Raw genomic sequence first — 27,843 nt, 5'->3', positions numbered from 1 at the left:
CCCTGCGGTGTCCTCTCCCTGACCAGGGGTCCAAGACGGCTGACCGCCAAAAGACCGTCTGGCCGTTTAGACTGCAGGGTCACATTCCTATCAGCTAGGACTTCTCCCTGCCTCAGTTTCCTCTCCACCTGACAGAGGAGGACAGTCTGTAGTACTACCTTAAGATTTCAGGGGAATCCACTAAGCTCCCTTGTGATGCAGACGCGAGGCCCAGGTTGTTTCAATGCCCAGAAGTGTTTTATTGGTAAGTGCAGCTCAGAGTTAAGGCACGACGTGGTTGCCTCCAGGAACTGGAGGGACGGGAGTGGACCCAAGAAGCAAGCCCTCCGTGGGGCCGGGCTTGCCGGCCACTTTCTGGGCCGGTGGCTGGCCCTCAGACCCCACCCCCAGCAGACCTAAGGCTGTGTTGAAGAGGTTGATGGGCGTGGAGCCATCGGTGATGAGGGCGGACTTGAGCCCCAGGCTCTGGAGCAGTTTTACCTGGAAGGGCAAGAGGCGACCGGGGAGGGGGAGTCAGGCCCTTGTCCCTTCCTCTGCTCCTCCGCCCCCACCCACATCCATCTGCCACCAGGGCTGCCACCCAAGCCATCCTCCCAGGAGAAGTCTGGGATAAGAAGTGAAGAGGGGGAGCGGGGAACCTGAAGTTTCTTCCTGGGGCACAGGAGACCTAGAAGACCCAGCCACCCCCGTCCTGCCTTCAGCCGCTCACCATTCATCCTGGGTTACGGCCATATGGTCCTTTCTGTTCCTAAACACACTGAGTTTTGTTCTCTGTGTCTCTGTCCTTGAACGGTCTCCCAGGAAGCTCCTGTCAACTCTACTCTGACCTCAAGCATCCCCTCCTCAGAGCCGCTCTCCCTAAGCCATCCAGCAGCACCCACCTGACTTCCTTTAAAGCACTGACCACAGACTGGTGGCTCAGCTGCTTACTGTCCATCCCGGATGAAGCTAGTGCAGTGCCCAACAGAGGACACGGACATGGGGTACAGGACTGTCCCATCTCCACCTCCCCCAGCCCCTCTGCCCCCAGCGCTGCCTTCTGGGTTCCAAGTATGGTCCTGAGTCACACACACACACTCTCCTGCTCCCTCCCCACTCTTACCTGCATCTCTGGCCCGGCCACTGCAAGATCCCTGATGGTGCTGGGGCCCAGGGCCTCGGTCATCTGCTTGAACTTATTCACCTCCACCTCAGCCAGCTGCTGGGCCTTGCTCACCTCCAGCTCCAGCTGGGACCGGGCGTAGGCTAGTTCTAGCTCTCTCACTTTCTGTACCCGCTGGAGCTCAGCCTCCTGGAAGAGAGGGAGACGCAGCATTCTTTCCCTTGTGGGGCCCCTGGGAATGGTCCAGCAAGTCCCCCAACCAGCAGGCCTGAAGGACCAGAGGCCAAGGGATGGAACTGCAAACTGCTGGTCGACTAGCTATGGATCCTCGCTGGGCTACCTTTTAAGCTAGGGAGCAGTGGGAGTCCTTAATCTAAGCCTTGGTTTCCTCATCTGTCCTATGGATATACTACTTACCCCTTAATGGGATGTCAAGCATTAAGTAAGACCATGTGTGTAAGACAATGCAAAGGTTGTCACAAAGCTGGCCAACATTTGCACGAGTGTTACACACCAGACAGGGCAAAGGACTTCATAAACCACCCAATATTTAAATAGGGCTTTAACAGGGGCGCCTGGGTGGTTCAGTTGGTTAAGCATCTGACTCTCTATTTCAGCTCAGGTCATGATCTCTGGGTTGTGAGATCAAGCCCTGTGTGGGGCTCCAAGCTAGGCATGGAGCCTGCTTATTAAGCTTCTCTCTCTTTCTCTGAGGTTGGAACTAGAGGGTATTATGCTCAGCGAACTAAGTCAGTCAGAGAAAGACAATCATCATATGGTCTCACTGGTATGTGGTATTTGAGAAACAAGGCAGAGGATCATAGGGGAAGAGAAGAAAGAAAGAAAAAACGAAAGCAGAGAGGGGGACAAACCATAAGAGACTCTTAATCTCGGGAAACAAACTGAGGGGTGCTGGGGTGCAGTGATGGGGATCCCCAAGTCCCTGCCCTCCCATAGGCATCGCCCCCACTCACCGTCTCAATGGCCAAGGCCTCCGCTTTCAGCTTGGCCTGCAGCACGGAGCCCTCCCCCTCAATGCGCAGGGCCTCCGCGCGGGACTCAGCCTCTGCCTTGGCGGTCCCTGTGCTCTCCACGGCGGTGCTAGGGGCATTGGAGGGGGTGAGGAAGAGTCGGGGGACACCCAGGAGAATGCCTGGCCCAGCCTGGCCCTCCCCCAGCCTTGACTTATGCCAGAGCAGGTGTCCCTCATGCTCTACTCCCTCCACCCGCTGCTGCTGCAGAGGCCCAGCCTTCTTTTCTTCTGGTTCTCAACCCACCTCAGAGCCTCCAGCTCCAAGAGCTCCCTGCGAGCTTTCTCAGCTTCGGACTGGTCCAAGATCTTCTGTCTCTCGAGCCGGCCGCGGGCTTCTTGCTCAAGCCTCTGAGCCTCGTGCCTGGATGGGAGAGGGGACAGGGACAGGGAAGATGCTGGCATGGGCCCGATCTCCAACAGAACTCCAAAGGCAGGGCCTACTGATCTGCCGCGCACACGGGCGGCACTCAGCACACAAACAGAAGACGAATGTGCACGTTGCCAGCCTGGTGCGATTCTTTTTCGTTTTTTTTTTTTTAATTTTATTTATTTATTTGACAGGCAGAGATCACAAGTAGGCAGAGAGGCAGGTAGAGAGAGAGAGAAGCAGGCTCCCCACTGAGCAGAGCGCCTGATGCGGGGCTCGATCCCAGGACCCTGGGATCACGACCCAAGCCGAAGGCAGAGGTTTTAACCCACTGAGCCACCCAGGCGCCCCATCTGGCGCGATTCTAAGCACGGGGGATGCAGCCATGACCAAGGCCCCTGCTTCCATGCAACTGAGCTTTCAGGCAGGAGAACCAAATGAATGCGGGTCATTTCTGACAGTGACAAGTTCCCTGAAAACGGGTTTAGTGACAGCAGGGCCAGGCAGAGAGGGTGCTTTTCAGGAAGAAAGAGGCCCTCCAAGGAGCGCTCTAGGGTGGAAAAGCATTCCAAGCCCAGGGAACGGCCAGTGCAGAGGGCCCTACCGTGGGAACCCTGCTGTGCTGTCAAGGGGCAGAAAGGAGCTGGAGGGGGTGGGGATCAGAGCACGTGAGCCTGGGGAGAGGCTGGAAGGTGGAGTGGGGGAGGCAGGACTGGAAGGCCACAGAAGTGAGTGTGGGTTCTAGCACAAGCAAGACAGGACGCCACTGGCGCAGGTTGGCACGGGGTTGTACTTGAAGTGGCCCACCCTATCTGCTAAGGGGGACGGCGGGCCGACTGGGGCGGGGATGCCACATCACCCAGGTCCTGGCCGAGGGCTGAGGGTGAGGAAGGACGGTGGAGAGGTCCAGCACACAGGGGGCAGCGTCAGCAGCAGGCGCCCCTCCCCCAGGCCATACTCACTTTGCAGCTGCCTCCTGGGAGTTGGTGGTGATCTCGATGGCCAGCTGGACGCTGCGCTGCAGGGCGTCCCGGGTCCGCTGGTCCACGGGCTCCACCGACTGCACGTCCACGCTGCTGACCACCAGTCCGTTCTGGGCGAAGATGGCCCGGTCCCGGGGCTGGGGCAGGGTCCTTTTCTCAGGCCCCTTGGTTTCCAGGGTCTCAAAGCCGAAGACAGCCGTGCGGATGATGCGGGCGGAGTTCTTGTGGAAGTCGTCGAAGGTGACGGAGGCCACGGCACCCCGCACCCGGGACGCGATGGCCTTGCAGGCGTCGCCCACAAAGTCAGGCACCGAGAAGAGCTTGGCTGTCTCTTTAGGGTCCTTCCGATCACTCACCTCGAAGTGCCTGTGAGCAAAGAGGCCCAGAATGGGGACACCGTTTTCCTCCAGGACACAGCAAGTCTCTCGTCTCTGAAAGGGACTCGGACGCCCACCCTCTATGACCGGCCAGGGTCTCTCAATGGAGAGGGTGAACTCATACCCGCCATGTGCCCAGGTGGGTCCCATCTCATTCTCTCAGCCACCCTAGGCGGTAGGGATGGGTGTTATTCCCTCTCACAGACGAGGAAATAGAGGCTCAGGGAGGTCAAGGGACAGCCCTGAAGTCACAGGATTGCGGCAAGGTGGAGAGCTGAACTCGGGGAGCGTGACTCTGGTCTATGCTCTTAGCTGTCACGCCCCCGAGATGTCCACACCCATCTGCCTCTGTCACAGTCCTGGCCAAGAGGTGGTGGAGGTGGAGCCCAGCTTCTGGATGGGACTCCTGCCCCTGCCCCCGAAGCTCCAGGCGCTGGTACTAACTACATGTGGGGTGTGGGGCACTGCTCTAATCCTCGCTGTACCCTTTCAACAGCCCTGGGAGGTGGATGGTGGCCGTTCTCATTTTACAGATCGGGAAACTGAGGAAAGTGCCGAGTCCCTTGCCCAGGTCCACAGCTAGCAGGCAGCAGGGCTGGGACCCAGGCAGTGAGCCCCTGAGTGTGTGCTTGTGACAATTGCCCACATATGTCCCCTCCAATGGGGCGTGTCTGGCTGACATTTGCAGAACCTTGCCCTTACATGGTTGGCTGGACACATTTAGCTGGGGAGGTCCCCCCAACCACGTCCACCAAATCCTACTCCTGGGAGGGGAGCCTGCACCTTCCCATCACCCGCCTTGGGCATCAGGCTGGGTTTCCTTCTCAGCCACGGCATGGAGTTGGGCGTCCTGCCCCCATGACGAGCCCGGCACCGCTGACCTCTCGGTCCCTCCCTGCCACTCACCAGTTGTAGGCAAGCTGAAGCTGCAACCTCGCGTGGTCTGCGGTCTCGATGGTGATGACATCTGTGAAGAAGTCAGGCCCAAGCAGCAGGCAGAGTGCACGGCGAGCGTGGGGACGCTTGGGCCTCCCGGCCGAGAGGGACAACACGGTGAACTGCTCTTCAGGACCCAGCGACACCAGCTCGGGCCCAAAGACCACACTGCAGAAGGAGCATGGAGTCAGACACATGGAGAACCCCTCACCTTCACCCCCCAGTCACCTGTCCCACCTCGCCACCAGCCCCCACGGCCTGCCCCCCCACCAAGTCACCCATCCCACTTCGCCCCCCACCCCCCAGCCGGCCCCTCACCGAGCCTTCTTCTCCCTGTAGTCATACACCTGCACAGCCGCGTTGTGGGGGACCCGGTAGCTGACCACACGGGTCTTGTTCCGGACAGTGGTGGGCTGAGGGCTCTTGGACGTCTCCCTCTCACCCCTGTCGGCCAGAGGGTCCTGCCCCTTGTTCAGCAGCTCCTCCACCCCAGGGGGCAGCTCCTTCTCCCACAGGACTTCGTCCTGGGTCAGCATGTAGGTGCTTCCGATCACAGCACGTACCTTGAGAGAGGAGGACAAGGCAGGGGACGTCACGTGGGAAGGTAAGAGGGAGAAGGACGCAGCCAGCTGTCCCAAAACAGAGCTGGTCTCGGGGGCAGGAGAGCGCGGCGGCTGGGTTCAGTCTCCGGAGCGGGTCTGCCAGGCTTTAGGTCCCCATCCACAGAACGGACCTGCCACCGGCCACCTCCCTGGGTCGAGGAATGAAGGACCTCGCCCGGGTCTAGTGCTGAGAACCTGGTCTGTGGTAAGGGTTCGATCTGATTTCTTCTGTAATTTTCCTTCTCAGGGCAACTTGGAGGGCATCCTAGGGACAGAGGCAGTCAATCCTAGGAAATAGGTAATATCCACTAACATTCCCTGGGATTCTGAGCTCTACTTCTAGGTTGGACTCTTAGAGAAAGAGGTTGGAGATGTGGTTCTAGGTCAAACCAAGTTCAAGGCTTCAGATGAGGGGGCGAAGAGGAAGGATTCCACCAGGATAAGCACATGGGAGAGGAGTTCTTCATGGGTTCTTGGTGCTCCTAGGCCACTCCCCAGTCAGACCTTTATCCTGGGACCAGAGTCCCCATCCTAAAACCTGGCTCATCACTTCCCTTGGGGGATTTCCTCAAACTTAAAGTGAGCTATTTAATGCGGTGCCTGGGTGGCTCAGTCAGTTAAGCATCTGACTCCTGATTCTGCCTCAGGTCACATGAGATCAAGCCGCACTGGGTGCTGCACTGGGCTCTGCACTGGGCGTGGGGCCCAGGATTCTCTCCCCTTCTCCCTCTGCCCCTCCCCACTCCCTCTCTAAAAAGAGGGAAGGCAAACACTCCCCAGAATGCCCTCACGCCCACCAGCCAGCCAGCTCAGATGCCACCATCAAGGCTGTCGAAGTCCCCCACCCCACGGCGCACCTGTCCCCGTCAGCCCACGCAAGCCACCTCCACGGCCACGGAGCGGTGAAGACACCCATCCCTCAGCTGTTACCCTTCCAGTCTTGACATCCTGCACGTAGATGCCCTCGTTCTCATCCAGAGGGATGGCCTGACGCTCCTCCACCACCATCACCTTGGCAGACGGCACATACTCCAGGGGCCCCCGGATAAGCCAGCGGTCCCCAGCCTGGTGGGAGACTTTCTCTCCTTCTTCTCCCTCCTCCAGGGGCTGCAGGGCCCTCAGCAGCAGCCCCTGCTGCTCTGACAGCACGTAGACGTCCTGGATGCCTCGTTCCAGCCGCTCTCCGGGCTGAAGGAAAAAGGACTTTTCACCCTGGGGGAGAGACATGGGGTTAGGAGCGGGCGCCACCCACGGCTGCGTCCCTGACTTGCACCCCGGACAGCCCTTCCTGCAGTCACAGGCTTGTGTTGAGAACAGGAGCCCCCAGAGCTCCCCACACACACTCCTGCTGTGATACAGTGAGGCACCGTCTGGACCGGGGGACTCTCTACAAATGCCTACAGACCTCATATGGTCCAAACCACCCTTGACGAATTCTGTACACGGTCATGAGCGGGACCTTCGCAGGCTTGACAATTCAGAAGAGAGCTTCCGTTGCCGTTTCTCCCATGCCTTGTTTCCTTGGGATGGCATTGGCGGACCCTGTCGTTGGGCCAAATCTGGCTTTTTTTTTTTTTTTAATTATATGTTTGAGATATAATCTATATGCTATAAAATTTGTTCGTTTAAAGTATACAATTCAGGGGCGCCTGGGTGGCTTAGTCATTGGGTGTCTGCCTTCAGCTTGGGTCATGATCCCAGAGTCCTGGGATTAAGTCCCGCATCGCATCGGGAATCTCTGCTCGGCAGGGAGCCTGCTTCTCCCTCTTCCATTCCTCCTGCTTGTGTTCCCTCTCTTGCTGTGTGTCTCTATCAAATAAATAAGTAAAATTTTAAAAAAGCAGAACTACATTACATAGTCACTGCTTAGCATAAATAAAAAAAGTATACAATTCAAGTTACTGACCTCTACCTCTGAAACCTGTAATACCTTAGATGTTAATTGAAACTGAAATTTTTAAAAAGGGGAAAAAATAAAGTATACAGTTCACGGGTGCCTGGGGGGGCTCAGTCAGTTAAGAGTCTGCATTTGTTTCAGGTCATGATCCCAGGGTCTTGGGATCAAGTCCTGCATCAGGCTCCCTGCTTAGTAGGGAGTAGTAGAAGTAGTAGTAGTAGTAGTAGGGAGCCTACTTCTCCCTCTGCCTGCTGTTTCCCCTGCTTGTGCACTTGAGCTTTCTCTCTCTAACAAATAAAATCTTCAAAATATATATATATATAATTTTTAATATATATATATATTTTATATATATATATTAATATATGTATATTTTTATATATATATAGGCTCCTGGGTGACTTGGTGGATTAAATCCTCTGCCTTCAATCGGGTCATGGTCCCAGGGTCCTGGGGTCAAGCCCTGCATCAGGCTCTCTGCTCAGCAGGGAGCCTGCTTCCTCCTCTCTCTCTGCCTGCCTCTCTGCCTACTTGTGATCTATGTCTGTCAAATAAATAAAAAATCATAAAAAAGGGGCACCTGGGTGGCTCAGTGGGTTAAGGGTAAAGCCTCTGCCTTCGGCTCAGGTCATGATCTCAGGGTCCTGGGGTTGAGCCCCACATCGGGCTCTCTGCTCAGCAGTTAAGTTTGCTTCCCCCACCCCACCCCTGCCTCTCTGCCTACTTGTGATCTCCCTCTCTGTCAAATAAATAAAATCTTAAAAAAAAAAAAAATCTTAAAACACACACACACAGACACACACAGACACACACACACACACACACACACACACACACACACACAATTCAGAGGTGCCAGGCTGGCTCGCTCAGTGGAACGTGCAACCCCCGATCTTGGGGTTTTGAGTTTGACCCCCATGTTAGGTGTAGAGATTACTTAGAAATAAAACCTTAAAAATAAGTAAATAAATAAGGTATACAGGTTAGCTATTCTGGGCTGTCCACAGAGTTGTCCAATCACCACTGTGCTCTAACCCCAGGATATTTTCATCACCTTGAAAAGCCCTGTACTCAGCAGCAGCTAATGTCTGTCCATCCCTACTCGCTATAAACGATCATCTATTTCTATCTATGGATTTACCCATCTGGGACATTTTACATAAATGGAATCATGCAATATGTGGTCTTTTTATGCGTGGCCTCTTCTGCTTAGAATGTTTGTTTATCCGTGGAGCAGCAGGTGTGAGTACACCCTGATCATTAGTACACAAACATCAGTACACGTTTGTTTCTTTTTATAGCTAAAGGATATTCCACTGTGTGGAGAGGCCACAATTTGTTATCCATTCATCCACTGACAGATCCGCCTGTTTCTGGAAGCATAATGTTACAGGGACGCAAAGACACTTTTTCGTTTACAAGCTGTCTGTGCTTTTGCTCCAAGGGCACCGTTAAGTGATGGCAAGAGAAGCACACCACTCCCAAAGCCTAGAATATCTGTGGTCTGGAGCCTCCCAGCAGATCCCTGCCAATCCCTGGCAGGCCAGTGTCTCATTAAGGGAAGGGTGAGGCAGCAGGTGGGGAGAAGTATAAACCAAGAGGTTTGTTTTGTGCAGGACAAGGACAAAGTTTCCAGGATGGCAGGAATGGATGGGCCCCAGGAGGGGCCTGCAGAAGAGACTACGTATAAACAGAGGTTGGGGGGCACAGGGAGATCCATAGTACAGTGTCTCAAAAGACAGAACTCGGGTGTGCAAATGCACCGAGGGAGCCAGAACAAGCTTGATGCTTCTAGAAAGTGGACCTGGGGTGGGAGGAGGGAAGGGAGGGGTCCCAGGGCCTCACAGCCCTCAAGGGCATTCAGCCTTCCAGGAGAGCTGGAGGCCTTTACCTTGACCACACGCTTTTGCCCCAGCTGGTTCTTGCCATCCAGTCCAACCGGGTCGAGAATCACACAGTAGTTGTGGGGGCCCAGGGTGGTGATGGGCACAATCCCTAGCACCTCCTCGTAGACGTCTGGCACGTGGGCCTCCGTGTCCTGCACTGTCACCAACCACTCCTCCCCGGTACGGCGGCTCACTCCTCTCAAGTCTCGAAAGTTCTGCCGAGCCCGGAGGTGCAGGGCCGTCTGTGGAACAAAACATCAGGGCATTGGAGGAAACCGACCTCCAGTTTCCTCAGGGGAGGGAGACCCACCGGCCACCGAGTGCTCGAGGGCCAGAATGCCAGTCTCTACCAGCCCAGGAGGACCTTTTAACCCTCAGAGGACCCAGGATGCTCCTCAGGGAGCTGACCTCCATATTTTTCTGCAAGTGGCCTCAGAAATATTGCCTCTCATCTACTGTCACGTTCTCTGGCCACTAGTAGTGAGGCCTACTCCAGGGTCCCTTCATCCCCAGAGCACAGACCTTTTCTGTGAGGATCACAGCATCCACCAAATCCAGAACCTCCTCGAACACTGCTGGGAGATAGGCGCCCACGGCACGGACCAGCCATTCTTCTCCTGGGCCAAGGGTGGAGAGAGGAGGGTCAAAGGTCACCCGGACTGCTCCCCAGCTGCCCCATCCCACAGCTCAGACAACAGGGCACCCGCCGGGCTCTGTAGGGGAGATGCCATGGCCTCAGGTGCCAGGGCCTGATGAGAGTGCCCACATTAATTCTTTTCTGAGGCCAGAGGAAACCAACCCCGACCCAGGACAATAGGCAAAGCCACCTAAGGGCTCACGAAGGCTGCCATGCCTTCTCTGAGCTCCAAAGATGAACCTTTCCCTCCCCACAAAGTGGGCAGCACTGCCCCTAAGAGAGTGGGAGATACGGTCTCGTTTCTGGAAGGAGCAAGAGTGCCCTTGCTCACCATAAAGCCCAGGAAGTAACCTCACTTCGGGCCTCAGTGAGGTCACAGGAAGAAGGGGACTCCTAGGGACTTGAGGTGGTTTGGGACTATGTGAGTTCCCATTTCTAGAGCATTCTGAACCACTCCTGGCACAGACGGAGAACATCACAAGGGCCAAATACAATTGCTAGTTATATACAACACCTGCTTTGTTGATCTAGAGAGGGGCGCCGACTGCTGTCCCCCGGCCCATGGTAAAGGGGAGGGGGACAGAAAAGCCAGGTCAGCATGTTCATGGTAACAGGGTCAGGGCAGAGGTGACATGAAGCTGGGTGGGGGGAAAGCAGCCAATGGTGGCCCCCAGAAGCTTCGAAGACATACCAGGCAAGCACTTCCTCCCAGGCTGCAAGGGGCCATCCCCACACCCGCAGGCAAGACAAGGCCCACCCACCCCCATCCGTACCCCCTCCATCGACCCCACCTGTCACCCTCTCCTTGCCCTCCCGGTCCCAGCACTCCTTGCGGGCCCTCAGCCGCAGGGCCTGGTTCTGCCTGATGACTGTGGCCTGAATGATCTCCAAGACCTCCACCTCCTTCCGGGGGATATAGGTGCCTGGGAAGGGAAGGGGGTACAGAGGGTGAAGTCCAGCAGGGATCAAAGCCACCATGGAAATGCAGGGAGCCTCAGACCCAGATGCCGGCCAACGCAAGGAACTTACCAGGTCCTTCAAATAGCCACTCGTCTCCTGCTACCACCTTGTCTCCGTTCTTATCCACAAAATCCAGCAACGCCTTAAGATGGAGGGCAGTGTTGGGCAGAACCACCTGTAGGGGTGTGATGTCCTAACAGGGGAAGAAGGGAGGTCATGGGACATTCAGTACTGTGGCCCCTGGAGTCAAACCCCATACCCTGAAGGTCAGAGGCCACAGTGTCAATCTTCCCATGTCCCCAGACAAACCCCCAAGTGGAATATGCAAGCTAGGGGTGGTCCTAAAGCCATCTGGTCTGAAGAACAAAGACAGGTGACAGAGCAAGCAGACTCACGGCCAGTGAGCCAAGGACACACGTTCCTCCAGAGGAAGCGCTCAGAAGTGATTCTGAGCTACAAATCTAGGCGGGAAACGCCTCTGGGCTTCGTGTGCACCAGGGCCCTCTGGGGAGCGTTAAGGAAGTGGGAAGCCTGAACAGCTGTAACAGACACACTTTGGGCATGTGGCTTTGTTGGCAAGGTTGCTTCATGGTCACAAAACAGCTGCTGTCCTGGAAACATCACATCTCCCTTTGTCAGGAAGGGGCACCTGGCAACAAGTACCCAGACCTTTTAGAAGTTTGTAGAAAGATTTCTAGGAGTAGGACTTCACTTGGTCTTTGGTTTGAGGGAGGCAGGAAAGCAAGCAAAGAGAGCCAAAGAGAGGCTAAGAGACACGCTCAAGGTCACCCAACTTGTAAGGAACAGGAAAAGGACTTGAACCGCCGTCTTCCTGAAGCCTGCCTGCCCGCCTTACTCTGCCCAGAGTGGCCCTGGGGTGGAGGAGGTCAGGTAACTCCACTCTTCCCACTGGCCACACATGGGGTTGGAGGCAAAGCTGGAGGCTCACTGGGCAGGCAAGCCCTTCCTTGACGCCTTCGATGTACACCCCCCAAAGCTGGCCCGTGGCAGCGGTGGGGGGGGGGGCGGGTAGGGCACAGGCTAGCCCCGGCTTCATGGATTGCAAGTTCCAGCAGGTGACAAGACAGATACAGACCTTTCTCTTCAATAGACCGTGGACGGTATCAGCGGGAAGAGACAGAGAGGCAGCAAAAGCCCAAAGGAAGTTAGGAAAGGTCCTTCAGAAGTGGCATTTGAGCTGGGGTTCAAAGGAAGAGCTGGCTTCGGATGCAAAGGTGTGGGAGGAGGAGGAGATGGGGCACATTCTGGAAGGAACATATAGACCAGCAGGTCTGTCCCCTCCCAAATCTACTCTACCATCACTTCCTACCTGTTCCATCGAAAGATGGGTCTGCCTTTATCTACTGCTGCCATTTCCCTCACCTAAGCTGCCAACGTCTCTCAGCTGAAGGATGGAAAGTTCTTACTAACCAGTCTCCACCTACCACCTTTGTCTCCTTCCAGTTCATCCCCCATATCACTGCAGGCTTCCAACTCAGGTGACTGGGTACCCAGTGATATCATCACATAAAATTGGGAATGTGGGAGAACAACAGATTGGCGGTGGGAGGGGGGGGGAGGGAAAGAATGGCCATTAGGCTGCAGTGAGATGGCCTTGGGGCTTTGCCAAAGTGAGCTCAGTGGAGGTGAGGGCAAGGACCAGATGCAGGGGCTTACGAGGAAATGGGGCAGAGGATCAAGTATCAAAGAGTATGTAAGCAAGGAAAGAAAAGGTAGTAAATAGCTAGAAATCAAATTTACAGGCCACTCCTAAAGGTTCATACTTTTAGATTTGGTGTGCATATCCTGGGATCTGGCAATGCTTAGTAGTTTCTACCCCCCCCCTTTTTTTTTTAATTTTAAGTAGGCTCCATGCCCAACGCAGGACTTGAACTTATGACCCTGAGATCAAGGTCAAGTCACTTTGGCTGAGCCAGCCAGGTCCCCCAATATTTTCTACTCTTGAAAAAGGCAGCAAACTTCAGCGTGCACCACAGACAAGTACATTTGTGGCAAAATTTTTCCCTATAAATTGGAAACACCCTAAAATATACTCAAGAGGAGAATGGCTGAGCTCGTGCATAGCATATGGAATTACGTATGGCAAACCAGACTTACGCACCAATGTGCAGAAGTTCATTCAAACTACACTGGCGGGACACCTGGGTGACTCGGTTGAGCATCTGGTTTCAGCTCAGGTCATGATCTCAGGGTCCTGGGAAGGAGCCCAGCTCTTGAAAGAGCTGTAGTGATCAGAACAGTATGGTACCAACACCAAAATAGACACGTAGATCAATGACACAGGACAGAGAGCCCAGAAATAAAGCCTTGACTGTACGGTCAATTAATCTTCGAGAAAGGAGGCAAGATTATGCAATGGGGAAAGAGTGATTTCAACAGATGGTGCTGGGAAAACTGGACAGCTCCATGCAAAAGAATGAAACTGCACCACTTTCTTACACAAAAATTAACTCAAAGTGGATTAAGGAGCTAAATGTGAGATCTGAAACCATAACAACCCTAGAAGACAGCACAGACAGTCATGCCTCTGACATTGGCTATAGAAACGTTTTTCTAGATAGGTCTCTTGAGGCAAGAGAAAAAAAAAAAAGCAAAAATAACCATTGGGACTACATCAAAATAAAAAGTCTCTGCAAAGCAAAGAAAACAACCAACAAAACTAAAAGACAACCTACAGAATGGGAGAAGATAATTGCCAAGGATATCTCCGACATCCAAAATACATGAAGAATTTATACAACTCAACACCAAAAAGTAATCCAATTAAAACTGGGCAGAAGACATGAATAGACGTTTCTCCAAAGACCTCCAGATGGCCAAAAGACACACGAAAAGATGCTCAATATCACTCACCATCAGGGGAATGAAAATCAAAACCATAATGAGAGATCACTTCACACCTGTCAGAATGGCTAAAATGAAAAACACAAGAAACAGTGTTGGCGAAGATGTGGAGAAAAAGGAACTCTTGTGCTCTGTTGGTGAGAATGCAAGCTGGGGCAGCCACTCTGGGAAACAGTATGGGCGGTCCTCAAAAAATTAAAAAGAGGGGCGCCTGGGTGGTTCAGCTGGTTAAGCATCTGCCTTCAGCTCGGGTCATGATCCCAGGGTCCTGGGATCTAGCCCCACATTGGACTCCCTGCTCAGAGGGGAGCCTGCTTCTCCCTCTCCCTCTGCTTCTCTGCCTGGTTGCGCTCTCCCTCTGTCAAATAAATAAAAATCTTTAAAAAAAAAAATTAAAAATAGAATGGCTCTACAATCCAGTAATCACACTATTGGGTATTTACCCAAAGAATATGAAAATACTCATTTGGAAGGATACATGTACCCCAATGTTTACTGCAGCATTATTTACAATAGCCACATTACAGAGAAAGTTCAAGTGTCCATCACTAAAGGAATAGATGAGGGACATACATACGATGGGATAGGACTCAGCCATAAATAAAGAATGAAAACTTAGGGCTCCTGGGTGGTTCAGTCTGTTAAGCCTCTGCCTTCGGCTCAGGTCATGATCCCAGAGTCCTGGGATCAAGCCCCGCATGGGGTTCTCTGCTCGGCAGGGAGCCTGCTTCCCCACCCCCGCACCCACCTCTGCCTGCCTCTCTGCCTACTTGTGATCTCTCTCTGCCAAATAAATAAAATCTTAAAAAAAAAAAAAAAAAAAAGAATGAAACCTTGCCATTTGCAATGAGGTAAATGCATCTAGAGAGGATAATGCTAAGCAAAATAAGTCAGAGAAAGACAAATACCTATGATTTCACTTCAATGTGGAATTTAAGAAACAAACTGATAAGGGGGGGGGGGTGGAAGACAAACCAAGAAACAGACGCCTAACTATACAGAACAAACTAATGGTCACCAGAGAAGAGGAGAGTGGGGGGATGGGGAAATTAGGTAAACGGGACTAAGAGTACACTTTTCCTGTGATAAGCACTGAGTCATGCATGGAATTGTTGAGTCACTATATAACGTCCTGCTGTATGTAATTACACTGGGATTAAAAAAAAAAAAAAAAAAAAAAAAAAAGCTACGGAATGAGGAGCTGGGTTCCCAGGCCCAGTGGATGGAGGCTCCAGCAGGTAGAAAGGAGAAAAGCACACACACCGAGTAAGGGAAGGGGACACAGACCCAGAGCCTGCCAGATGGCCTTGATTTCTAAGTATATGACAAATTTGTCCGAGTGAGGACAGAAAATGGGAAGAGGGTGCCTGGGTGGTTAATTGGTTAAGCATCCGCCTCTGGCTCAGGTCATGACCTCGAGGTCCTGGGATAGAGCCCCCGCCTTATCCTAGGACTCCCTGCTCATCAGGGAGTCTGCTTCTCCTTCCCCACTCATGCGTGCTCGCTCACTCTCTCAAGAAATAAATAAAATCGAGAAAATAGGAAGAGAGTGGAAAATGATAAATATTTAGAAGCAGGCAGAGAGAAGTAGAGAGAAAGCTGGTTAGGAAGGAAGAGAACCACTTAACAGGGCTTGGTTTGGAATGAACCGTTCAACCCATCAGCTACTTGTATTCCTGTCATCTCAGTGAGATCTTCTGTGAGAACAGAAAGGACAGGTGAAGGGTCACACCGAGCCAGGACTGGGCTTTGCCATGAGTCCTGCACACGAGAGAGTTAAAATGATAAGCTCCTGTTGGAGTAGGAAAGACAGACCAGGAAGAGGATCTGAGGGACGGGAAAGAAGACAGAATGAGAAGCCCTGAGGACACAGGAGGCCCAGGAAAGGGAGGCAGACGGTGAGGAGCTGGGGCTGAATTTCCAAGGTAGGCCAAGCGGGAGTAATACCAAGTCCTCATTGGACAAGGGTACCGGAAGGGGCTGAAGCAGAAGGAAAAGAGGCAAGGGTCAGGGCTGAGGTCAAGAAGGCCAAGTCAGGGGTGCCTGGGTGCCTCAGTGGGTTAAGCCTCTGCCTTCGGCTCAGGTCATGATCTCAGGGTCCTGGGATCAAGTACCGCGTTGGGCTCTCTGCTTGGCGGGGAGCCTGTTCCACACCCCCACCCCCGCCTGCTGCTCTGCCTACTTGTGATCTCTGTCTCTCTGTTAAATAAGTAAGTAAAATATTTTAAAAAAAAAAAAAAAAAAAAAGAAGGCCAAGTCATTGACAGGGTTATTGCAAGGACATTAGTGAGGTTCCCAGGAGTCAAAAGCTGAGGAGGAGGAGGGAGGATGGAGCAAGGCACCACCTTAGTGAAGCCGAGGAAAGAAGCCACAGGGGCAGAGAGGGACAAGAGTGGAGTGGTGGGTGGAAAGGGAACATCTCCTTGACACTGGGCTCTGAGGAGGGAGAGAGGGAGAGGCCCTGTCCTCCTGGCCTGGAGAATGTGGGGTGTGAGAGAAGGAGTGGCGGTGGGCTGGAGATCCTAGGGAAATTTAGACACGGGCTGAAGACCACCCCCCAATAAATACACACACACACTGCTCCCCACCCACAGGGCAACTGAGCTGATCTGATCTGATCTGAGGTCGGACCTGGGTATGGAGAATTTTTGGCTTTTGATAGTTTCAGATTTGCACAGAAGTGGCCAGAATAGTAGAAGGAATTCTCGGAGGCTCCTCACACAGATTCCTCAAGGGTTAACATTCTAATTACCCGTCAGCTCTTTCTATCCGGACATGCACACAATTTTCTCCCCAAGAAGCTGCCACTAAGTAGGCAGGAAGGTCTCAAAGCTCCCCGGGGGAATTGGGGGTGGTGGTGCCTGGAGTCTTCCGGGATCAAGAAGCACCGGTGAGTAGAGGCGCCCAGAGTAAACCAGTATCAACTGGCAAGGAGGTGAAGGCAGATGGATATCAAGGCAGATGCCCGTTTGCTCGGGGCCCAGGGCCTGAGGACAACACGCACAAGGGCTGGGCCAAGAGCGCAGGCCAGTGACGCCTTCCAGCAGGGCAGTCCCCAGGGTCAGAGCCTGGACCACGACGTGTCCACCACTGCGGGCACCACCCACCAGCATCTGGCACCATTTGAACGAATGCCCACTCTTGGCAAAGCCATTTAGCATCACACTGGTCAGGAGCTTCTAGCAGTGTCAGGAGCCTGGAAGGTCAGGTGCGGAGATGGGCTGCCAGCTCTCAAAGGAGGGGCACAGGTGGGGGTCAGAGGCAGGTGGAGGAAGCAAGGATCGGTCCTTGGTGAGAACCAGCAGATGCCACCCCCGCCCCCTCTCCCAGCCCCAGCTTGTGTCCATCTGAAGGCCATGCAGAGCCCTGGGACAAGGACGTATGGTCATGGAGGAAGCAAAGTCAGGTACCTTTTCCAGCACCTCCCCTGGGTACAGGGGGAAGGGGTCCTGGGTCAGCCGGATCTCTAGGTCGGCATGGCGGAGCCGTACTTGCCCTGTGACGTCGAACAGCACGGCGCCCTGGGGGTCCCGGGACACAGGGTTGGCCACTGTGCAGTAGTGGCGTGGAGGGACAGTCACCATGCGCAAGGGGGCAAACAGGATCCTGTTGGAGGGTGAGAAGCAGTGTGAGGACCCAGGGGGCTTCTGTTCCCACTTCTGAGCAGGACAACGAATGGGGAGAAACTCCAAAGTCCCCAACATATCCCTTGGAGTCACACAAAGGGAACAAAGTTTGCTAGGGGACTCCAAGTCTTGTCTTCTGAGACTTTGGTCAGAAGACAACCCTGCCTGGGAACAGGAAGGAGACGGAGGATCGTACCAGCCAGATGAACAGACGCCCCACGGCCAGGTCCCAGCACCCACCTCTCATTGTCCTGCCGGATATAAGTCTTAGGTCCGACCTCCACGCGGGACACGTTGCTGTTCTGGTCCAGCACGTGGATGTAGTGGTACGGGGGGATACGAATGATGGACTCTTCAGTTGCCATGGCAACTCCTGAGACCAGGGCTGCAGGCTGACAGACAGGTGGGGAGCAGATACAAGATGAGCACAGGGGTGGGGGGTGGGAAGTGCCTGGCAAAGGCAGCACCAAGCCTCATGCCCAGCTGGGGATGGGGGAAGAGGGTCCTTCCTCCCCACCCACCTCCCACCCCCGCAGTTCCCATCATTTCGCCCTCTACCGTCCCATGCCGGCCTCTGCCTTTCTTCTCCTCCCTCAGGGCATCGTAGCCCATCCAGACCCCTGCTGAGAACTGCTGGATACATAACCCCAGAAGCCCAGGGCTCTCTGCGTATTCCTTTCCTTTCCCACACTGCTTGCCACACTGGAAGGGGCTTTAGATCAAAACTCTGGAGCTGCGGTGGCCTTTCCCAACACAGCGGGGAGCTCTGGCTCCAAGTGGCTCCCTGGCTCCAACGATGCAGACTCCTTTATTTGAGGGGTTCCCGAGGCCCCAGCTGTATTGAAATGTTAGCCCACGGCCCAAGAATATTTACACGATCTTCGTCTGCCCCACTCCTTACACACACACACACACACACACACGTGCACGCGCTTTAAGCCATCTGGGATGAACTGTCCAGACATGGGCCGCCTCCCCAGGGAGGAATCCCTGGCGAAACTGGTACTCCCTAGAATCAGCTGGATTAGAAACACCGAATTATTCTAGTCCTTTCCTCCCCAGTTCTCTCTGGTTTGTTACCACTCTTGGTTTCCTGCAGTTGTGGGTCGGGGCAGTAAGTGGGAAGGGAAAAGGAATAAATGGGTCTGTATCCCATCCACCCCCACTCCCACCTCCTTCTGCATCCTGGGTGGTTCCAATCCATGCTCCGCCTGCTCAGGAAGGTCGTGCCTAAACCCCATCCCTGCCCTCCCCACCCCAACATGCCTTGGACTTGGGACAACCTATCCCTTGAAGTCACACAAGGGGAACAAAGTTTGCTAGGGGACTCAAAGTCCTTTGGTCAGATGTTTTTGAAGCCACCACCAGAAAGGAAGGCCACCTCCTCTACTCCACCGTTCACCCAACTTCCAAACCGAGAGGAGAAAAGGGGAAAGGAGGAGGGTGTGGCTTCCCACAGGAGAACCAGGCGGAAGCCACGAATTACAGAACAGAGGCAAGGCCCAGGAGTTTTGCTTCATTTACACAATCTGTACGTTTCTGTCGCTGCTGTTGAACAATTACGAGTTTCCAGACTCCTGATTTGCTGCTTCTCTTGCAGAAGCCACATACCCCCTGCCCCCACCTAGGCAGAACCAGACAGAGCCAGCCAGGTTGCACCTGCTCCCTTTGGACGGGACACGAGCTTCCCTGCTTACCATAGTCCCCACCTATTGTCCCCACTGTCCCACACCTGGGCCACTGTACTCACATCACCCGCCAGGCTCCTGCTTAAAACCCTTCAACTTCAGCATCATCCAACAGAACTTTCTCTAATGGCGGACATCTTCTGAAGCTGTGCTCTTTGGGCTGCCCACGTGTCACTACTGAGTACCGGTAAGGTGACTAGTGTAACTGAGGAATGCAATATTACACTTTAATGAAGGTAGCCAAATGAGGCTGGTTGATCCCAGATTACACAGTGTAACTCAAAGTGGCGGAGTCCCACATAGGGACTCTGAATCATTCCACCCCGCAAATCAGGGGTACCACTGGGAAGAGAGTCCTGAGGGAATGGCTGGTCCCATCCCTCTCCGAGGGCAGCATGGGACCGTAGTTAGGGGCCTGGAGTCAGCCAGACTGCCCCCACTTACAGTTCCAATTTCCTGCCTTATACCGTTTCCTTAATATCTTACCTCATTTTGAAAGGTTATGGCTTTGACCACTTTCCTGGTACACTTTTCAGCCCTAAAGGATGTTCTCGCTCTAAAACTTTGTATGGGATTTGACCCTGATACTTTTCTGTGGCTCCTTTTTATGTGAAGTTCATTTCCCGTAACCAGTAGGAGTGGCTTTTCTAACATCAGAGCTCCCCTTTCTGTTGTGTTCAGGTAATGTCTGAAAATAAAGGGGAGGACTTTCAGCTTTCCTGGATGGGTTCTCGTCCCCACTTTCACCTGGACCTTCCTATTCCTTCCTCTCTTCGGCCCAGTCCCTCCCAACTATGGTTCTGAAGCTGCTCCCTGATGAAGCCCCTGAACAGCCCCCAGGATCCCTTCCTGGTTGGGGTAACCTCAGACAATCCGTTGCCCTCCCTATACCCATTTCCTGGGCCTGTAAACTGAGAACGGATGGGGCATCTACTCGAGTTATGCAACTGAGGTCATCATAAAGTATTTGGAACGGAGCCCGGGTCTTCATGTGGCTTACTGCCTGAGCTCCAGCTCTCTTAATCAGGGGGTGCGGCCTAGCACCAGAGGGCCCCCCCTCTCCCCCCGCCCGTTGACTGGTCAGAAAGATGGCAAATCTCCTGTCACCCCAGCTGTGGGGCTAGAAGACTAGCAAAGAAGGGGCATCTGATAGCCAAGTAAAGCCTTTTCCAGCTGCTCCCCTGCCAAGTTCTCTGTGGGGTGGAAGCCTGGCCAGGAAGCCAGATGGGGGAGAGGAAGGGCTAAGGGCTATAAACGGAGGTGTGGACAGGGCTCCATGAGGCACCACCCCCCCAGGGAAGAGCTTAACAGTAAAAGGCCATGCAGGCCTGGGAAGCAAAGCCCCAGGAACAGCCTCCAATGAGTCCTTTTTGGACAATGCTCCACTCCCTATGGCTGAGACCTCTCCACCATCTGTCACCCCAGCTGGGCCCAGTCAGGGAGGCTGAGAGCCTCGCCCAGCTCAGTGAGTCAGCTTCGAGTCCTCCTAGCTGACCTGCCTGTGCTTCTGCCTTGTTCCAAAGCCAAGGCCTTGTCTCAGTACCAGGACCGGGTCTTAACCCACCATGCCCTCCAGCTGTGCCTCCCACCTAGACCACCGGCTCTTCAACCAAGAACAGTGGGTTTAACTCTGATCATCTGCAGAAGGGAGCCTCGAGATGAGGCCTCTCCAGGGAACCGGGAAACGACCTGACTCAGGCACCATGTTTGTCACAAGATTGAGACTTCTGTGGTTTACCAGACACATACAGTCAGAACATTTTCTTCCCAATGTATGAGGACCCTCAAAAAACAAGAGTCAAGAACGGTGTTGACCTTGGGAAGCTCCTGGGCAGCATACGGGTTTGCACACCCCCATAACTCCAAACCCACGCAGGCCTCCTTTCGGTGCCTGCTTCCAGGATCTGCCCCCCTTGTCCTGGGCTATCTCTGCTAGACCACACTTCCCTCAAGGGTCATGAGACTCCTGCAAGAGCCAGCCAACTTTTGCCCAAAGCCTCAGACACGGCACCACACCCGTGAAGAAAATAGGAAAGTAATGGGTGGTGGGGCAAAGAACAAAACATGCTATGAGCAGTGGGGTTCAACCTCGAGTTAAGAGGTGGTTCTTGACCAGCGTCTTGGCTCAAAAGGGAACCTAACACTATGGTTTTCAGGAGTTTCTTTGGTCACTACCAGTCAGCTACCTTCAGGGTCAACTGTGAGCACCTGGCAGTGACTCCAAGGGCAGGTGTCTCGGGGACCAGCTTATTTCTTACTGAGTGCTGCTCTGCGTCGGGCGGGGTCCACCTCGCCTGAAGCTTGTTAGCGAGGGGACTTCTTGGGCTGCAAGAGCTGCGGAGTCGGCTGTCATTTTAACTAGATTCCTTTCGGTCGGGGCGCACCTTAAAGTCCCAGCAGCTCTGGCCTCAAGCAGCTACTCTCTGCCCTGGAGGTCTTTGAAAACCACTGATCTCTGCTGATTCTGACATCAGGGCTGTGGGGGGCAAGCATTGTCCCCCCCCCACCACTCTCCTACCCCCCGCTGTAAGCTCTACACCCAGCGTGGAGCCCAACACAGGGCTTGAACTCACGGCCTTAAGATCAACACCTGGACTGAGATCAAGAGCTGGATGCTCCGGGCGCCTGGGCGGGTAAGCAGCTGACTCTTGATTTCAGCTCCGTTCATGATGTCAGGGTCATGAGCTGGGGCAACACGTTAGGCTCAATGCTCAGCGAGGAGTCTGCTTGGGATTCTCTCTCTTCCTCTGCCCCTAACTCCATCCGCTCCCCCCCCCGCCTCCCCAGCAGGGGCTCTCGCTCTAAAATAAACATAGCTTTAAAAAAAAAAAAAAAAAAAAAAAAAAAAATGTGGGCGCTTGACAGACTGAGCCACCCAGGCACCCAGAGCGCTGCTGTGTTTAAAAGCTCTCGCGCTGACTGTAACACCCAGCAAGGAGGAGCAGTCATGATCTTGGGCCACTTGCTAGCTCAGAGCCGGAGTCTCCCAGACTGAAGGGAAAGAGGAGTAACCATTTCCTGGGTGTGAAGAGATCAGGGGGCACAGGAGGTCTCCAGTGCAGGGGAGCTCAAAGGGTAGCTGGGAGGAGGGAGAATCAGGAAGAGCGCAGATGGGAAACTGTTGGTGGGGGGGGTTCGGCATTTGCTTATTCTCCTCCAGCCACCTAGCCAACACACGCCCCCTTCCCAACCAGGCTGGAAGGGGCAGGGGAGGCCCACCGCCATCATCTCTATCAAGCCCAGGTTTAGGACAATGTACGTGACTTTTGGCATAAACAGGGTCTCCTCTTTGCAATTTCCCTGATTGTAAACATTCTAAGTTTCGGAGAAACCAAGAGTACCATGACTCAGGGACTGCACAGAAGCTGCTTACACACTGGCTTGGTTTAGGGAAATTATTGCCAGCTTTAGGGGACCAGAGTGGACGTTTAGGACACTTTATCTCCCAGCAATGATGTTTAAGAGCAAAGTTTTAGGACCTTCTCTTCCTGGGAAAGAGGAAGCACTCCTTCCTTCTCTGAGCTCCACAACTACCTCGTGGAAGAGCAGCTTGGTGGCCTCACTGGGGACAATTCTGCCAGCTCAGAATGCTGCTTCTCCTCATCCTACCTCCCGGATGCTCACGATTAACCCTCATCCCTGAAGGAGAAGATTGCCTAGTTGAGAAGTGACCCAGGAACCAGGCTTTAGAACCCCAGACCCAGATCAAGGTTTTCTAAACTCGCTCCATCACACGACCCAGCTGAAAAGTGTGGCTCTGACTCACGCTGATTCCCAGGCCTGACCCAGACCTGCTGCACCAGATTCTGGGGGAAGAGACCCCAGAACATGGATCTTTGGCAAGAGCTCCCAGATAACAGCTCCCACTTACTAAGGACTTAGACTGTGCCAGGTGTTAATTGCCCTTAACTGATTCATCTAATCCTAGAAGTTAAGCAACACGGCTCAGGGTCACCCAATGTTCGAAGGACAGGCTCAGAATTCCGCCCTTAGCCTGGAACAGAGCTGGCAAACCAGGAAGTGGCCAGGCTTTTCCCGAAGAAAGGTTAAGATTCTAAACACAAAAGGAGGACTCCGGACCTGGGTGGGGCTGAGTATTTTCAAATGATCGGCCTTTTACAGGCGAGTATTTTCTGCTTCAAGGGGAGTGGGTGATGGAGGGCAGCCTCCATCCAACCCGGAAGCCCGAGTTAACCTAGGAGACCTCAGGCTGTCCCGGGGGCCATCCATTCAAGGTGGCTGCTCCACCCAGAAAGCCTCACCCTGGGTCAGGCTGGGAGCTCCGTGTGCCAAAGGCGGAAACAGGCAGGAGCTCTCAGGGAGCACACCGGCTGGCACTCTAATAACCAGCTTTCTCCTCACAACCCAGGGTCCGCCCGGGGCAGGGAGCAGACCACACAGGGCCATCTGCCTCAATCAACCACCATCCCCCACCTTCCCAGAAGTCAAGGGCGGGCTCTGACATCCCCACAGTCACAGGCTGGCAATCAAGGAGTTTTGCATTCCTTCCTTTCACGCTCCCAAAGAGAAAGAGAGCTTTGCTCACCAACCTCCACGCCTTCTAGAAGTCAAGCCTACCTCAGGATTGCTTTGCTAAGTACTTCCCACAGGATCTGCAAGGCCCACAGCTGGCATAACCTTAAGCGAGGCAAATAGGAAAGCCTTAACATGTGGCAGAGATGAAGGATCTGGGGCGGGAGGTAGGGACAGGAATCCCATTCTGAAAGCTCAAGAGGACAGGCCAGAGCCCAGATGCGGGGGGGGGGGCGCAGAGGCTGGCAGCAGGAACCCAGGACGGAGTCTGAATGGACCCAAGTTTCTTCTGCCCTTACTTCTATGTGGGACCCTGAAGTAGGGGAGTGTTGGCAAGGTAACAAGTTGACCTACCTTTACTTCGAAGGGCAGGGAAAAAAAAAAGTCCAACAAGAAAAGCCAAACCTCCCAAGGGTAAGCCTCCACCCACCTTCCTCCCCAGGCTCCGAGAAGTCTTACCTGCCCCAGCAGAAGCAAGCTGCGCTAGAAGGCAGGACGGGGCTCGGAAAGCCTGGAGGGACACACGGCCCCACCAGTGGCTTGGGGGCGTTGGGACTCGTATGAATTACACCCGGAAGCAGCGCGCTGTTACAGACCACCCCCCCTTGGATGGGGAAACACCGTGGCCCAGCTCTAAGGATCACTTCCCGGTAGGGCAGCCTCCGAGGGGTGGGGCTTGGCTATTTAAAGGGCCCTCGCAGCTGGTTCCGGGCGTTTCTCCGCTGGGCGGCTTCTCCAGCAGCTGAAGGCACTGCAGCTCAGCCCTCTGGAGGCTCCCGCCTCCAAGCCAGCTGGCAGTGCTGAAATGAGACTGGGAAGGATCAGAGGGCCGGAGACTGGGGGGGAGTGGGAGTGGGTGCAGGGGGGACAGGTGCTGAGTTCGCCTCTGCCCCATGTGGCCTTAATTTCAACTTCCCCATCTGGGTGACTATGATCCCGCCCCTCCGCACCTGTCTGGGCTTCTGCAGCAGCCCACCCTGGAAGAGAAGATAACTTAGCGTTTTTTTTTTTTTTATTTTGGATTCAGAAAATTCAGTCCAGGTCTCCAAAGAGAGGTTTAACAGAAAGCACATACTAGGCACACACACGTTCTCTTTCTGGCAAGGGGCAGTGCTGGGAGCTTGGAAGGCTCTCCTCTCTCTTTCTCTCTCCTTTTGCCCAGTGTCCCAGCACCCTGGATTAGGGAAGGACCCTAGACGGCAAATGCTGTGCACCCTAAAGGCGGCGGCAGCACTCAGTATTTCCGCTGGCGGGGGAAGAGCGTGCTCCCTGAGGACCGGAGTGGGGGACTGGTGGGGCTGGGGTCCTCGGAGTCCAGGCTGAAGACGTCCCTGCCAGTACGAAGGATCTGCTCCTCCAGCTTCTTGTGTCGCTTCATGTCTGAGAGAACCTTGTCCAGGCGGGCCTCCCGTTTCTGGCTCCGAGCAGAGCTTCCTGGAGAAAAGGAAGGTAAGAAGTGTGGATTGGAGTGAGGTGCTGTGCATCAGACCTGCCTAGATGTTACTACTTGGGGACCTCATTAAACATACGGATTTCTAGGCCTCTGTCATGGAGGCCCTGAGGTTTGGGGCTGGACCTCAGATGAAGTAGAAAGTGAAGATCTGAACTATGAACTATGAGAAGGGGCCAGTAATATGAAGACCAGGGTAAAGACATCCAGGCAGGGGGACAAGCAAGTGCAAAGGCCCCAGGACAGGAATAGGGAGGTCTGTTCCAAGAAGAGTATAAAGAGCTGGGGGATAGCGGAGGTGGTGGACGGGATCAAATATGTAGTTAAAGAAATGACTTAGAGACCATGATGAGAGGTTTGGATCTCTTAGTTTAAATGGAAATAAATGTCTCTGGAAACCCTGGGGGCCTGGACAGTCAGGGGAAGTAGTGGTGTTTGGATTCTCTCTTGACATGCTATTTCCCCCAACAACGGAATCCTTTGGAGGGTTTTAAACAGAGAAGCATCATGATTTATATTTTGAAAGGATCATTCTGGTTGCGGAGAATGGAAGCAGGGAGACCAGTTAGGTGCCACCACAAATATCCAGGCAAAAGAGATGGCTTGGGGCGCCTAGGTGACTCAGTTGGTGGGCTTCCAACTTTTGATTTCGGCTCCAGTCGTGACCTTGGGGTCGTGAGATTGAGCCTCAAGTTGGGCTCTGTGCTGGGGGTGAAGTCTGCTTATGCTTAAGAGTCTCTGCCCTCTGCCTCCCCGCCCCACCCCCCAGTCAGGTGCACAGGTATGCCTTCCGTAAAAAATAAATAAGGGAATGAATAAATGAGAGAGAAATAATGGCTTGGATGAGGGTGTGGGGTTGAAGGTGGAGAGCAGCAGCTGAGCTTGGAAATGTGGAGGCAGAGCTAACAGGATTTGCTACTAGCTGGATGTTGGAATGAGAGAAAAAGAAATCAAGAATGGCTCCAGGGTAGATTCCAGGAAGGCAGTTGGGTCACACAATAATACGGGAATGAGGATCTAGATAATAAAGAATGACCAGAAAGACTTGAACTTCTAGGGGAGATGAAGATAAAAGAAATGGGAAGCCTGACGGAGTCACCTGTGCAAATCTCGGAAAGGAAGACAGGGTACCTATCCAAGCTGGTACGATGGCACCACTGGGGGAATGCTCTCTCCTACAGCTACAAGTTTCGTAGCACCCAAAGCACCAAACACAGGCCTCTTTTAGGGATTCACCTTTTAGTCAGTGGGAGTAGAGGTCCTTCACCTCCCCCTGCCTCTCCCCCATGTCTGTACCTGGGGTGCGTCTCCGGTCAATCAGGGAGTCCTTCGGTGTCATTGGCTCATCGTCAAAGTCAAATTCTGTAGGCATGTGCGGTCTGGGACAGGTGGACAGAAATTGAAGGGTGAGGGTGGTCTCCCCAAATATCCCAGCCTGCGGGTCTCCCCTCCCCATTCCATCCCTTCACTTTCCATGCTCCAGGGTTCCACCTCCCCTCCCAATTTATTTCTGGCACCAAGGGAGCGAGCCCAGGAACGGGGAGCAAGGGTGTGCCCTCACTTTTCCTCTTCCTCCTCTTTGGCCTCAGGCTCCTCATCGGATCTCTCCTCCTCACTCTGGGCCTCAGGGGTGGGTGGCCGACGGGGCAGGATTTCAGCCTGAAGCTCCAGGGTACCGTGGGCAGCCAGAAGTTCATAGAGCCGCTGGATTTCTGAGGGCGGAGGCATCCAGGCCTGCCCATCGGAGGGGAGCTCCACCTCCTCGTCGCTGCAGGGCACGCACCAGTCCTCCGATTCTCCCTTGGCATGCTCCTCCCCTTCAGCGCTGGGGGCTTCTCCCTGCATCTCCTCAGCCCCGGACCCCTCATGCTCCGTCTCCTCCCGGCCTCCTTCCCCCTCTTCCTCGGCTTTATTGGCCGAAGCAGAGGAGCCTCCAGTATCCTCCACGGCCAGAGCTTGGAGGCCAGAGGTCACTTCCCCTTCTTCAGACAGAGGCACCGCCATGGTGGTCGAAATGTCTCCATGACCACGAACAAGGGACATAGGCTACTAGGGGAGAGGCCCTGCGATGATAGGATATGCAGGAGGACAAGCTGGGGTGGGGGAGGTCTCCCGTCCCCCTCCCCCAAGGGATTGGGCTCCCCAGAAGTTCAGGGATTGTCTCCAACCAATCAGGCTCCAACGGCGGTCCCAGCAACGAGGCCGCGGGTTTCCAGGAGGTGGCGCTGAGCCCCCTCCAAGGACCCCGCCCCACGGATCCAGCTACGGCCCTCTGAGACTCCCAGGGACATGCGGAAACCACTTTCCGGGCCGGAGAGGGGCGGAGCCGCTCCTCTAGCCTTCACACTACCCCTCTCCACACCTGGATCGGGCGCCCTAGCCCCGCACCTCGCAGTTCAGCCGCCTCAGCCGCCGTACGCACCTGAAGCTAAGACCCGCCTCCCGCGCTGCGCAGGGTCACAGTACGCAAGCGCACAGAGATGGCGCGGAAGGCTCCGCTCTAGCCGAAGCTACTTGGAAAAAGGAAAGCGTGGGGAAGATTGCACATGCGCAGGTAGGCTCGGGCACAATTGGCTTCGGCCCACAGTAAAGATGGCCTCCGGGAGAGCGCATGCGCATACACCCGATAGATTCTGCCCGAAAGAGGGCAGTACCGCGGGACCCGGCGGCGGACAGATGTAAGGACCAACTGAGGCAGGAGGCGAGTCTCATGCAGTCTCCGTTTATTGGTGTTTCAGACTCATGCAGCATCCGGCATACAAAAAGGGATAATCTGTTTGATGTATCCTTTTTTTTTTTTAAAGACTTTTAGTTTTTTTTTCCCTCCCCACGCCTTTTTTTTTTTTCCTTTCTCTCTCTCTCTCTCTTTTTTTTTTTTTTTTTTTTTTTTTTTTTTTTTAA

The 27,843-nt window shown here is 54.1% G+C and overlaps 2 protein-coding genes across 3 annotated transcripts; both read right to left on the bottom strand.

Annotated features, from left to right (window-relative positions):
- Positions 1-217: 217 nt before the first annotated feature.
- Positions 218-24,058, bottom strand: MVP (major vault protein). Its single transcript, XM_032842564.1, has 15 exons — positions 23,952-24,058; positions 17,512-17,663; positions 17,056-17,251; positions 10,850-10,973; positions 10,612-10,743; positions 9,706-9,800; positions 9,189-9,425; positions 6,331-6,612; positions 5,117-5,361; positions 4,769-4,966; positions 3,465-3,851; positions 2,380-2,496; positions 2,077-2,203; positions 1,103-1,291; positions 218-480 (listed from the first exon to the last, which is right to left on the bottom strand). Exons 2-15 carry the CDS (start codon positions 17,634-17,636, stop codon positions 262-264), a joined length of 2,673 nt encoding a protein of 890 aa, XP_032698455.1. The 5' UTR covers positions 17,637-17,663; positions 23,952-24,058; the 3' UTR covers positions 218-261.
- A 444-nt stretch (positions 24,059-24,502) lies between these two features.
- PAGR1 (PAXIP1 associated glutamate rich protein 1) lies at positions 24,503-27,466 on the bottom strand. Of its 2 annotated transcripts, XM_032842656.1 has the most exons (4): positions 27,365-27,466; positions 26,504-27,005; positions 26,239-26,321; positions 24,503-24,926 (listed from the first exon to the last, which is right to left on the bottom strand). In XM_032842656.1, the coding sequence occupies exons 2-4, from the start codon at positions 26,983-26,985 to the stop codon at positions 24,727-24,729; spliced, it is 765 nt and encodes a 254-aa protein (XP_032698547.1). In that variant the 5' UTR covers positions 26,986-27,005; positions 27,365-27,466; the 3' UTR covers positions 24,503-24,726. The 2 variants fall into 2 exon arrangements, with proteins under 2 accessions (XP_032698547.1, XP_032698545.1); XM_032842654.1 differs by lacking the exon at positions 27,365-27,466 and having other exon boundaries at positions 26,504-27,280.
- Positions 27,467-27,843: the final 377 nt, after the last annotated feature.

Source organism: Lontra canadensis, unplaced genomic scaffold, assembly GCF_010015895.1.
Source record: "Lontra canadensis isolate GAN:19392208 unplaced genomic scaffold, GSC_riverotter_1.0 scaffold132, whole genome shotgun sequence".
NCBI classification, from domain to species: domain Eukaryota; kingdom Metazoa; phylum Chordata; class Mammalia; order Carnivora; family Mustelidae; genus Lontra; species Lontra canadensis.
Note: the sequence above shows the minus strand (reverse complement) of the source record. Positions and strands in the feature narration are given on the sequence as shown.